This window comes from Callorhinus ursinus, unplaced genomic scaffold, assembly GCF_003265705.2.
Source record: "Callorhinus ursinus isolate GAN/ISIS: 27379988/994484 unplaced genomic scaffold, GSC_fseal_2.0 scaffold24, whole genome shotgun sequence".
NCBI classification, from domain to species: Eukaryota; Metazoa; Chordata; class Mammalia; order Carnivora; family Otariidae; genus Callorhinus; species Callorhinus ursinus.
This window is the reverse complement of record NW_027397086.1, coordinates 17,661,723-17,674,659: the sequence shown is the minus strand read 5'-3', so window position 1 is coordinate 17,674,659 and position 12,937 is coordinate 17,661,723. Positions and strand designations below refer to the sequence as shown.

Here is a 12,937-nt window from a genome sequence, read left to right as displayed (position 1 = left end):
CTTAAGCACTGTTTTATTTAGATTCACTAACCTAAAGACTGGTGGGTGAGATTTAAGTTCTCTTATAGCCCCTTGATTTTGCTTTACCTCCCCCTAACCCATACCCCCAATATAATTATCATTCTTGCCTAAATCAGTACTCTATGTTTAAATAATTATGATTCTGCTGTAGTTTGCTGTTGAGTCAAATAGTATACTATTATTATGTTTCCTCTCAGAGGACTTTTCTTTTTCCTAGATATAAATAATTGTCCTATTTTTCCCCCCACTAAAATAGGTATAAAGAAACTACGCAGAATCTTCCTGTACTCTTCCCACAACCTTTTGATACAATTTTCCACTCTGCCAAATGTGTCAGATTACCTGTCCGTCTGCTTTTTTCCTGGAGCCCTTTGTCTTGTTATAATAGATAGATAGGCTTATTAAGCCTGCTATACAACTGTGATCCTAGAAATTTTTAACTCTCTCCTGCACTGAATCTCTTTATTTCCTGTGTCCCATGTTCTTTCTTGGTTTACATTCTCTTTTGGCGGCACACGTTCTCCAGTAGCTTCGTGAGAACTGAGATATAAGAGATGGTATTTTTTGAGTCTCAAACTGCTTGTATTCTGCCAGCACGTTGCTTGGCTGGGTAGAGCTTTCTGGGTTGAAACTCATTTTTCTTCAGAATTGTGAAGCCAAGGGGCACCTGGGTCATTCAGTCGGTTAAGCGCCTGACTCTTGATTTTTGGCTCAGGTCATGATCTCAGGGTTGTGGATCAAGCCCTGATTGGTCTCCACACTCAGCGTGGAGTCTTCTGGAGTTTCTTCCCCTCTACCTCCCCCTCTGCCCCTTCCCCTGCTCACATGCTCTCTCTCTCTCTCTCTGTCAAATAAACAAATAAATGGAATCTTAAAAAAAAAAATAATGAAGCCACTGCTCCATCTTCTAAGATTACCACTGAGAATTTGATACTATTGTTTTTCTTAATCTTTTGTATCTACCCCCTCTTCTTTCCAAAAGCTTTGGAATCAAAATGCTTTCTTTCTCTATAGTGGTTTGATATTTCATGATGAAGCAAGGTAGTGTGGTCTTTATTCTTTCATTTTCTTGGGTGCTTGATGGACTCCTTGGGAATGTATCTTATATTATTTCTTTGATAGTTCTCTCAGTTCTCACTTTCGGGAGAGAACATTCGATCTTTGATTCGATCTTTGACCATCTCTTTCTCCTTTTTTTTTTTTTAATTTTTTTTTTTTTTGACCATCTCTTTCTCCTATTGCACATGTTTTTATATGACTTTTTTACTTTTGGGGAGATTGATTCACCTTATTTCTACTTACTATCTTTTTTTATATAGTAAGGAGAAACTCTATTTGTAGAGTATTTTGGGGGGGGTGCATGGAGAGAGACTTTTGCAGTCGTGGGGGGATGGTAGCAACGGAGAAGATTGACTTCTGTGACCAGAAGATCTGCAAGTGCCTCTTGCCTTTTGTATTTTAATATTATCTCTCGGGGCGCCTGGGTGGCTCAGTTGGTTGGGCGACTGCCTTCGGCTCAGGTCATGATCCTGGAGTTCCAGGATCGAGTCCCGCATCAGGCTCCCTGCTCAACAGGGAGTCTGCTTCTCCCTCGGACCCTCCCCCATCTCATGCTCTCTCTCTCTATCTCATTCTGCCTCTCAAATAAATAATAAATAAAATCTTTAAAAAAATATTATCTCTCAAATTTTTAATTTCTAGGAGTTCACCATTGTGGTCACTGTTTCTTCTCTTATTGCCCCCTTTCCACTCGCTGGATCCCATTCCATTCCCCTTCTTCTACTGCTTCTCTCCCTTACCCTCATTCTCCTCCCATACCCCTTCAAGTCATCTCCCCTATTTCTCCCTCTTTCCTGTGCTTCTCTTCTTCCCCCTTTCTCCAGCATTCTGTTCTTGATACACTGCTGTTGTATCTTCTCTTATCCATACGGACATGAACTGTGGAATTTTTTGTTGTTGTTGTTTACTTTGTTTTAGCTTTCTTCAGTGCCTGCCATATGGCTTTTATCTGTTTTTTTGGGTTTTTTTTGTCTCCGTTTGATGTCCATTGGTCTTTATAGGCAGGGCTCCATAAAGCTGGTGAAAGCTGTGTATGTGTGAGCAAGGCTTATGGACTGGTGGGTTTCACTGTAGGGTGACAGAACCGGGAGCCAGTTTTTCAGCAGGAGGGCACCCAGATGTCAGTGTTTGTAAGTTTCTGGAGGAGCTGTTCTGTTCCTTTATTATTTTTTTAAAGATTTTATTTATTTAAGAGAGAATGAGAGAGAGAGAGAGAGCACATGAGAGGGGGGAGGGAGAAGCAGACTCCCCACGGAGCAGGGAGCCCGTCATGGGACTCCATCCCGGGACTCCAGAATCATGACCTGAGCTGAAGGCAGTCGCTTAACCAACTGAGCCATCCAGGCGCCCTGTTCTGTTCCTTTAAAGAGCAAAGATTTTCCGGGGCAACTGGGTGGCTCAGTCGTTAAGCATCTGCCTTCGGCTCAGGTCATGATCCCAGGGTTCTGGGATCGAGCCCCGCATCGAGCCCCGCATCGGGCTCCCTGCTTGGCGGGAGGCCTGCTTCTCCCTCTCCCACCCCCCCTGCTTGTGTTCCCTCTCTCGCTGTGTCTCTGTCAAATGAATAAAATCTTAAAAAAAGATTTTCCAGTATCTTCTATGTAAATCAAAACTATCCCTTAGTTTATTATTTGTAAATGTAGGTATTTTAACATCACATTTCCATAGAATAATGCGCAGCTATTTATTCATTAAAGAATTGGACTTGATTCTTTCTATCGCTAAGCAATCTATAATGCTTTGTAACAACCCCTACATAGAATAATTTAAAGGTATTTAATATCTCAACATATATAAATACATTAACCCACACATTTTTTTTTTCTACAAAGAGCCCATCTGCGTGTGGCTCTGTAGAAGTTTACTAATGCACCAGACACATATTGTGCCTGCTGGAGAGATGATCTATAGATAAATTGGCATCATATAGCTCAGAAAACTATAAATAAGAATCAGGGGCACCTGGGTGGCTCAATCGGTTAAGTGTCCAACTCTTTTTTTTTTTTTTAAGATTTTATTTATTTATTTGACAGAAACACAGCGAGAGAGGGAACACAAGCAGGGGGAAAGGGGGAGGGAGAAGCAGGCTTCCCGCCGAGCAGGGAGCCCAATGCAGGGCTCTATCCGAGGACCCTGGGACCATGACCTGAGCCGAAGGCAGATGCTTAACAACTGAGCCTTGATTTCAGCTCAGGCCGTGATCTCAAGGTCATGGGATTGAGCCCCACATCCGGCTCTGTGCTTAGCACAGAGTCTGCTGGAGATTCTTTCCTTCTCCTTTACCCACTGCCCCTTCCCCTGTTCACATGTGTGTGTTCTCTCTCTCTCAAGTAAATAAAATCTTAAAAAAAAAAATAAAGAATCAGAAACACCTGGCTTTGAAGTGCAGTGTGTCATATACAAGCTGTGTGACACTGAGTGAGTCAGAATCCTTTCTGAGCGTCGGTTTCCTAATTAATTCCACCGTGTGCCTGACCCTGTACTAGCACTGGAATAAGAGTAGCAAATAAAGTTTCCTCCCTCCATGGAGCTTCTGTTTCTTTTACGTTGTTAATAACTACAGTTCTGTTGTAATGCTCATGTCTTCCATCCTGGCATTTCTGTGGTTAAAATACTGCTAACACATACTTTTGTTGTCTGTACACTGTGTTTTTAATAATTTCTTAAGAATATTATATGCATTTATACCATTTGATTTTTTGAATCTAAACCTGAAATGTTAAAAGTGTAATGAACTATAATAGATTGGAAAATTAACTAAAATAGTATTTGTTTACTACAATTCATCTGAGGGCCATGTATCCTTTAATGTGTTGTAACTAGTATATAAATGTTGCATCTTCAGCTCTTTGGTATAATCTTTTGCTGATTGTTTTTACATTATCTCTCATGTTATAAGATATTGTTAATATCTAAGTCTAGGAATTGGGATTCCCAAGATACTGATTAAAAAAAAATTATGGAATAGAAATTTGTGTGCTTCAGAGGTTTATAGAACTCAAGATTCTTTTTATAATGCATGTTCTTGAAGTGTTATCTCCCTAAGGGCACTAATGGATGCTTTTCCTTCCCTCATTTTCTCATTTTAGGAAAACTAAAACCAACAATGGCATTCATGTCAGGAAAATTGAAGATTAAAGGAAACATGACCCTAGCAATCAGATTGGAGAAGCTAATGAATCAGATGAATGCCAAGTTATGAAGGAAAAGAAAAAAAAATGTCGATCACTAAGCTCAAAAAGTAAAAGGGATCAACAGTTAAAATCTGTTTGTTTTTTTCCCTTTCGTATTATAAGGATATGCAAATTTGTTTTGGAAAAAACAGAATTTCTGTATCTATAAGACTTGAAATTGTAATTAAAACGGCTAGCTAATTAAACATAAGCTTCATTAAGTGGAATTCTAAGACAGTCTGCCCATGGAATTTTCTGAGTTTTGCCCTCTGAGAGCTAGATTTCATTCATTGTGGGAAAGGTATGACCCGGTTTAAGGAGTAAAATTAGCTCTTCTTTATCTCCCATGTAAAAGGAGATTAATCTGTTTTAAATTTTTCAGTTTGGGATTGTATGCTAATGAAATATTAATGATATTTTAGATTTTCATATACTTGTTTTAAGGAAGATCTTCTATAATGCATTTTTGCAGAAATCACATAAACTAATAAATAGTGAAGACTAATGAAACAAAAACAGTTTTTCATTCTAACTAGCTTTCCAGGTATAAGTTACCTATTAATGTAATTTTGCTAATGTAATTCAGTATGTATCCTCTTTTAAATGTGTAAAAATATCTTAAAATAAAATAATTTCTCCCCAGAAGTATGCACTTGGTCACAGTGTTGTAAAAAGAGAACGTCAGAATAGATGGTTGTTAAGTGCTGAATTGTAAACCTCCCAGGCTCATTTGTTGAAATCCTAACACACATACACACACACACACGTCCTCCCCACGTCCCCCCCACGTTGAAAGAATTATTAAGTTAAAATGAGGCTTTTAGGGTGGGTTCTAATCCAGTCAGACTGGGGTCCTTCTAAGAAGAGGAAATTTGGAGATAAAAGACCAGGGATGCACACACAAAGGAATGACCATGTGAGGACCAGCAGGCCTCAGAAGAAATCACAGCTACCAAGACTCCTGTTCTCCAGAACTGAAAGATATCTATTGGTTTAGCACCCCAGTCTGTGGTATTTTGTTTTGACAGCCCCAGTAAGCTCATACAATGGTTTGTTTTTCTTTTTTCTTTTTAAAGCTAAGGTTTAAAAAAAAAGTCCTTTCCTTTCACTTTAATCAGTTAAAAATACTTGTTCAGTGTAATTCTTTTACTTCTCATCTTCCGTTCTGTAATATTACTGTGCTTAATTCTGACATTTCCTAGAATTGTAATGTTAGAAGCATTTAATGTCTATTTTACAAATGAGGAAACAGGATCAGAAAATGAGAAAATTAACAAAATCCCTATCCAACAAAAACCTCCCAGGGCATCAGCCTTGAATAGAACCTGAAGACCTTACCTCCCCATCCAGGAAGCCCAGATGGATTGCCTTTGGGGTGGCAGCCTCACAACTCCCTTTGCATCCGCCAGTCATTCCTAGCTATGTGAAGATCCTGGTCAGGTGTTGCCAGCCGGCTCGTTTTCTACTGAAGCTTATTAAAGTCTTCTCTCTTTGCATTTTCCAAATGGTCTCAAAGCTTTGGGAAAATAAAAAGAAAATATTGTGAGACAGGAATTCTGGGTTCTAATCACTAAAACATGAACTTGCTTACTAAGAGGCTTTGGGATATCAGGAAAAAATATTTTCACAGGGCCCTGGTTTTCACATCTATAAGTGAGGGAGTTGGATTAGGTCATCTGCAGCCCCTTTGTGCTCATTATTACTAAGAAGTACCAAACAATTTGCAGTATCCTATCAGAAATAAAGATAGCCACACCAAGGTTCCTGAAGCCTCTTGCAACATCCCCCTGATACCTTAATGAATTCACGTGTTCCCTTTCCATGGATCTTGCCCATTAATTGCACTGAAGTTGTAGAACCTCCCAGAAGTTTTGAATGGCCATTTTGTGTGTTGTCCAGCAGCCAATTGAGCCCATTTCTGGAATTAAATGGTATGGAGGTAAATCAAGGCCATGGGTCTTGTTAATGATTGAGTGAAGTTATTTAGACATTATTTTTAAGATGGTTTGTTGCTAGTAATCCAATATTTCAACAAATCCTCTTATATAGTGTCTCTTAAATAAACCTCTTAAGTAGAAGAAAAAAAGTCTTTTCCCTCTACCTATCAAGTTTTCAGCTGGGGCCCTGTAAATTAGATTAACAAAAGATAGCTTAACAAGAGAAGAAGAAATTGAAGTTTACTAACGTGCATTACAAATATACATGGGAGTATTCAGACATGAGTACCTCTAAGGAGTGGTTAGAACTTGAGCTTTCATAACATCTTAAAAGAACAATAGATTTTTGGAGAAATAATACAAAAGAAAAGAACTTTGAGTTTCTAAAGTGGCAAATTGTGCAAAGGAAAATATATATTAGTTTTATAAGAAACTGCAAACTGTCTTCCAAGTGGCTGTACTGTTTTGCATTCCCCCCAGCAATGAACTTGTGTTCCTGTTGCTCCACATCCTCTTGGGTATTTGGTATTGTCAGTGTTGTGGATTTTGGCCATTCTAACAGGTGTGTAGTGGTATCTCCGTTTAGTTTGCAATGTTGAACATCTTTTCATGTTTACTTGCCTCTGTATCTTCTTTAGTAAGGTGTCTGTTATGGTTTTTGGCCCAGTTTTAAATTAAGTTGTTTTCTTACTGTTGCATTTTAAGAGTACTTTGTATATTTTGGAAAACACTCCTTTATCATATGTCTTTAGCAAATATTTTCTCCCAGTCTGGGACTTGTTTTCTTATTCTTTTGACATTGCCTTTTGCAGAGTAGAAGTTTTTCATTTTTTTTAAAAATCTTTTTAAGTTTATTTATTTTAAGTAATCTCTACCCAGTGTGGGGCTCGAACTCACAACCCCGACCGAGATCAAGAGTCACATGCTCTTCTGACTAAGCCAGCCAGGTGCCCCAAAGTTTTTCATTTTAATGAAGTCCAGCTTAGCAATCATTACTTTCATGGATTGTGCCTTTGGTGTCCTATCTAAAAAGTCATTGCCATACCCGAGGCCATCTAGGTTTTCTCCTGTCATATTCTAGGAATTTTATATTTTGCATTTTACATTTAGATCTGTGATCCATTTTGAGTTAATTTTTGTGAAAGGAGTAAAGTCTTTGTTTAGATTCTTTTTTTTGCATGTGGATATCCAGTCCCAGCACTGTTTGTTGAAAAGACTGTCTTCTCCTTTGTCAAAGATCAGTTGACTGTAGTTATGTGGGTCTATTTCTGGGTTCTCTATTCTGTTCTACTGGTCTATTTGTTTATTCCTTCACCAATACCACACTGCTTGGTTACTACAGCTATATAGTAAGTCTTGGGAGTCAGGTAGTGTCAGTCCTCCAACTTTGTTCTCCTTTAATACTGAATTGGCTATTCTGGGTCTTTTACCTCTCCATATAAGTCGTTAGAATCAGGGTCACCTGGCTGGCTTAGCTGGTGAAGCATGTGACTCTTGACCTTGGGGTTGTGAGTTCAAGCCCCACATTGGATGTAGAGCTTACTTAAAATGAAAAACTTTGAAATCAAAAGTACAAGTATTTCTCAGTTAAAAAAAACTTAGAATCAATTTGTTGATAGCCACAAAATAATTTGCTGGGATTTTGATTGGCATTGCATTGAATCCATATATCAGTTTGGGATAAACTGATATCTTGACAATATTGAGTCTTCTTATCAATGAATATGAACTATCCATTTATTAAGTTGTTCTATGGTATCTTTCATAAGAGTTTTGTAGGTTTCCTCATACAGATCTTGTTAGTTTTTTTTTTTTGATCTTGTTAGATTTTAAGAGTTGTACCTCAGTATTTTGGGGGGGTGCTAATATAAGTGGTAATGTGTTTTAAATTTCAAATTTCACTTCTTCATTACTGGTTTTGGAAAGTGATTGACTTTTGTATATTAACCTTATATCTTACAACCTTACTATAATCATTTATTAGTTCCCAGGAGGGTTTTTGTTTTTTTTTTTAGTCATTTTTTTCAGGTTTTCTACAGAGACAATTATGTCAGCTGTGAACATAGTTTTATTTCTTCCTTTTATTTCCTTTTGTGGTGTTATTGCATTAGCTAGGACTTCCAGTATGATGTTGAAAAGCATTAATGAGAGGGGACATCCTTGCCTAGTTCATGATCTTAGAAAGTTTCTAGTTTCCCACCATTAGCTGTAGGGTTTTTGTAGATATTCCTCATCAAGTTGAGGAAGTTCCCTCTATTCTTAGTTTACTGAGAGATTTTATCATGAGTGGGTGTTAGATTCTGTCAAATGCTTTTTCTGAATCTATTGATATGATCTTTTGTTTTTTTAAAGATTTTATTTATTTTTTGACAGAGACACAGTGAGAGAGGGAACACAAGCAGGGGGAGTGGGAGAGGGAGAAGCAGGCTTCCTGCAGAGCAGGGAGCCCGATGCGGGGCTCTATCCCAGGACCCCGGGACCATGACCTGAGCCGAAGGCAGACGCTTAACGACTGAGCCACCCAGGCGCCCCTATTGATATGATCTTCTTGCCTGTTGATGTGGTAGATTATTATTTTTGAATGCTGAACCAGCCTTGCATACCTGAAATATGGTTGTTTTTATATGAGTATTCAAGCCCTATGCCCATTTCATATGTTGAAATCCTAACCCCCAAGACGATGGTATTAGGAAATGGGGCCTTCAAGAGGTGATTAGATCGTGAGGGTAGGGCCCTCGTGATTGGATTAGTGCCCTTAATAGACCCCAGAGAGCTAGCTGCTCCCTTTTACCATGTGAGGACACAGTGAGATGGAACAATCTATGAACCAGAAATCAAGCCCTTATGTCTACTGACTCTGCATGTGCCTTGGTCTTGAACTTCCTAGCCTCCAGAACTGTGGGAAATAAAGCTTATTGTTTAAAGGCTACCCAGTCTCTAGTTCAGAGAGTCCCTGATTTAATGATGGTTCAACTTACAATTTTTCAACATTGTGATGGTGTGAAAGTGCTAGACATTCAGTAGAAACCGACTCTGAAATTTGAATTCTAATGTTTTCCTGGGGTAGTGATATGTGGTATGATACTCTCTCTCATGATGCCGGTCAGTGGCAGTTGGTCACAGCTCCCAGTAAGCCACTCGGTCATAAGGAGGAACAACGGATACACTTAACAACCATTTTGTACCCATACAACCATTCAATAAATTACATAAAATATTCAACACTATCATAAAATAGGCTTTGTGTTAGATGATTTTGCCCAACTGTAGGATAATGTAAGTGTTCTGAGCATGTTTAACACAGGCTAGGCTAAGCAAGGGTGTTTGCTAGGTTATGTGTATTAAATGCATTTTGATATTTTCAATTTACAATGGGTTTACTGGGACAACCCCATGGTAAGTTGAGGAATATCTGTATTTTGTTATGGCAGTGCGAACAGGCTATGACAGTTCTGGCATATAGTTCTTTTTATACATTGTTGGATTCCATCTACTAATATTTTGTTGAGGACTTTTGTATGTATTCATGAGAGATACGTGTCTGTAATTTTCTTGTAATGTCTTTGTCTGGTTTTGGATTAGGGTAATGCTGTCTTCATAGAGTGGATTAGGCATATTTTCTGTATTTCTGTCTTCTGAAAGGGACTAGAGAGAAATGGTATAGTTTCTTCATTTAAATGTTTGTTAGAATTCATGAGTGAGGGGCGCCTGGGTGGCTCAGTCAGTTGAGCGTCTGCCTTCAGCTCAGGTCATGATGTCAGGGTCCTGGGATCGAGTCCTACATCGGACGCCCTGCTCAGCGGGGAGTCTGCTTCTTTCTCTCATCTGCCTCCCCCATCCCCTGCTCTCACTCTCCCTCTTTCTTAAATAAGTAAAATCTTTTTTAAAAAATGAAGTCTCTTTAGAGAAGATTTGCTATTTTTCTTGCAGGGAGACAGAACATGGAAAGATCATCTTGATCCACCTAGTCACTGAAATAGTTCAGGCTGTTTTAGGCATTGTTACTGCTGTTTCTGATTTGCTTTTACTCTCAGGGTATAGTTCTTCAAGTGTCTCAGTTGAGATTCTTGAGGTGTGTACCAGGGCCCCTCCTTCCTGTTTAATTCCTTCTAGCACTGAGACAGCTAAGTGTTAGTGCTCAGATTTTTTTTTTCTTTTTTTGTCTTAGCAGTTGGTTTCCTGGCTTCTTGCCCCTTGTGTGTACAGATTAGGAATTATCAAATGCTTTGAGGATAAATGGCATGTAGAGTGATTGGCTCTTCTTGCTGTGATTACCTTTTCTCTGGGATATTGGGCTTTCAATTCCTAGCTGTCTTGATAGACTTGACCTCCAAATTTTGTATCTGTAGCCCAATCAGACTGTCAAAAATTCTAGGATGTTTCTCACTGTTTGGTTTCTATACTCCTAGACACAAATCAACAATGCCCTAAGAAAGAAAAGTGGTTGAGAATGTAAGATGCACTTCAGTGTGTTTCCCTTCTTGCTGAGCTCTTGGACTCTCAAGCCTTGGTTGCTCTAGAATAGCTTTAAACAACCTTTAAATACAACGTTTATAGTTCCAGTTCTTAGTGGGAGAGGTAGTTTATTCAACAAGGTAGCCCATCATAGCTGGAAGTCTGCATCATTAAAGAAATTCATCATGATGGATATATCCTTTAAATGAGATTGTATTTTAAAGAAGTTATTTGTGGTAAAAAACACAATATAAAATTTATCCTCTTAACCACCTTTAAGTATACAGTTCAGTGGTGTTAACTATACTCACATTGTTGTGTGACAGATCTCTCTAGAGCTTTTTCATTGTGTCAAACTAGAATTCTATATTCATGGAACAACTCCCCATATTCCCCTCCTCCAGTTCCTGGCAACCACCATAATACTTTGTTTCCATGATTTTGACAACTCTAGGTATTTCATGTAGGTGGAATCATATTCCAGTAGTCCTTTTGTGACTGGTTTACTTTACTCAGCAGAATATCCTCAAGATTCATCCATGTTGTGACATATGACAGGATTTCTTTCTTTAATGAAGAAATATAAGATTTCTTTAAGTCTGAGTAATATTCTATTGTATGTATGTGCCATATTTTGTTTATTCATTCATCCATCTATGGACATTTGGGCAGCTTTCCCCTCTTGGCCATTGGAATATGCTGCAGTGAACATGGGTGTGCAAATATCTTTTCAAGTTACTGCTTTAATTGCTGGATATATACCCAGAGGTGGGATTTCTGCATCATAATTTTATTTTATTTTTTGAAGAAGTTTTCTATAGTGGCTATACCATTTACATTTCCACCAGCTATGCTTAAGGTTCCAATTTCTCCACAGGATTACATATTTGAAATACGTGGCAATTAACTTTTTTTTTTTTTGGACAGACATTATTCTATCAAAAATGTTTACATAGTTGTTGTTTTTTTTTTTTTAATTCAGCCTAGACCAGGAAGAGTGTTGACAGAACAAGGTGTTAAGAATCCTTTCTTTAAAAAAAAAAAAAGAATCCTTTCTTTTTTGTTCGGAAGTTAGTCTGGTTTACTTAGCAGAATATCCTCAAGATTCATCTATGTTGTGACATATGACAGGATTTCTTTCTTTCTCTGCCTCATATTCTTCTCTCTCCTCATGTACAGCAAGGGTAAGAGGGACTGAGGTTTCCTTGTCACAGTGGGGTGAGGTCAGGATGTGAGCACCATATTTGGCTAATCAGTCAGACATGCTTTAAATGTTATTTATTACCACTATTATTATTTTGGAGATACTTAATGCTGTAAGTGGAAAGGGGATTAAGAGCTTGGAATCTGGCTCCAAATCGCCTGGGATGAATCCGGGTTCTTCCAGCTACTGTATGATCTTGGGCAGATGTCTTAATTCCTCTGTGCCTCAGTTTCCTCATCCATAAATTGGCAATTAGCTAACAACCCCCACTGCATAGAGTTCTTAGGATTAAATATCCCCTAAGCACTTAGTGTAAACCCCGGTCACATATAGTAAGTACTATAAAAGTGTTTGCTAGGTAAAATAAAGGTGGAGGGCGCCAGCCTCACCTCTAGGATACCGAGCTGTGTAGGTGGTGTTATTGTATGCCTCCCTGGTCCTAGTGTGTTTTAGGTGTTATTAAACTACCCCCCCCCACCATGGGATGGATGCGAGTGTTGTAGTTGGGACTGGGAACTTCCACTGGGCAGCAATGACTGTGGGTTGTAAGTCAGCAGATGTTCCTGTACATGACTGCTCGGTGCGTTAAAACAGGTGTTACACACCAGACAAACGGAGCAGGTTCTTGCAAGGTCCGCTCCTTGCATTTAGGTGAAGCTCTGCGGAGCTCCAAGGGGGCAGCAAGGATCGCGGGCCAGGGCGCGCGGCAGGACGGAGTGCTGCCTACTTCAGAACATCGCAGGGACCGTGGGTTCCACACCTGTCTGGGCACAGAGACCGAGCTCGTGCGCGCCGGTGTGTGCTAGGAAGATCGGTCCACACCTCCTCCCGGCAGCGACGACCGGGAGCTCCGAGCGCTTCGTAGGAGGTGTCGTTACACACTTCCTGTGGGTCTCGCGGACCACAGCGCGTTTCCGGTGCCGGCTGGAGCCCGGGGTCCAAGCCCCCGCCCCGTTCGCCAGCCCCGCCCCGCCCGCGCCCCGCGCCCCGCCCCCCGCCCGCCGCGCTCCGAGCCGGGCGCGCGGAGCCCGGGGCGCACGGAGCGGCGCGCGCCGGTCGGCAGAGCCAGGCTGGCGCCCCCGCCCCCC

General features: G+C 39.9%; 1 protein-coding gene across 2 annotated transcripts in view; it reads left to right on the top strand.

Moving 5' to 3' along the window:
* The window catches only part of HSDL2 (hydroxysteroid dehydrogenase like 2), a 63,095-nt gene extending 58,197 nt beyond the window's left edge, over positions 1-4,898 (top strand). Inside the window, exon 11 of one of the 2 annotated variants that reach the window (XM_025888353.2) lies at positions 4,170-4,898. In XM_025888353.2, the coding sequence (XP_025744138.1) occupies positions 4,170-4,282 (113 nt within the window). In that variant the 3' untranslated portion in view covers positions 4,283-4,898. The remainder of the gene's footprint in view (positions 1-4,169) is intronic. The other variant, XM_073876536.1, reaches the window with a different exon arrangement.
* Positions 4,899-12,937: the final 8,039 nt, after the last annotated feature.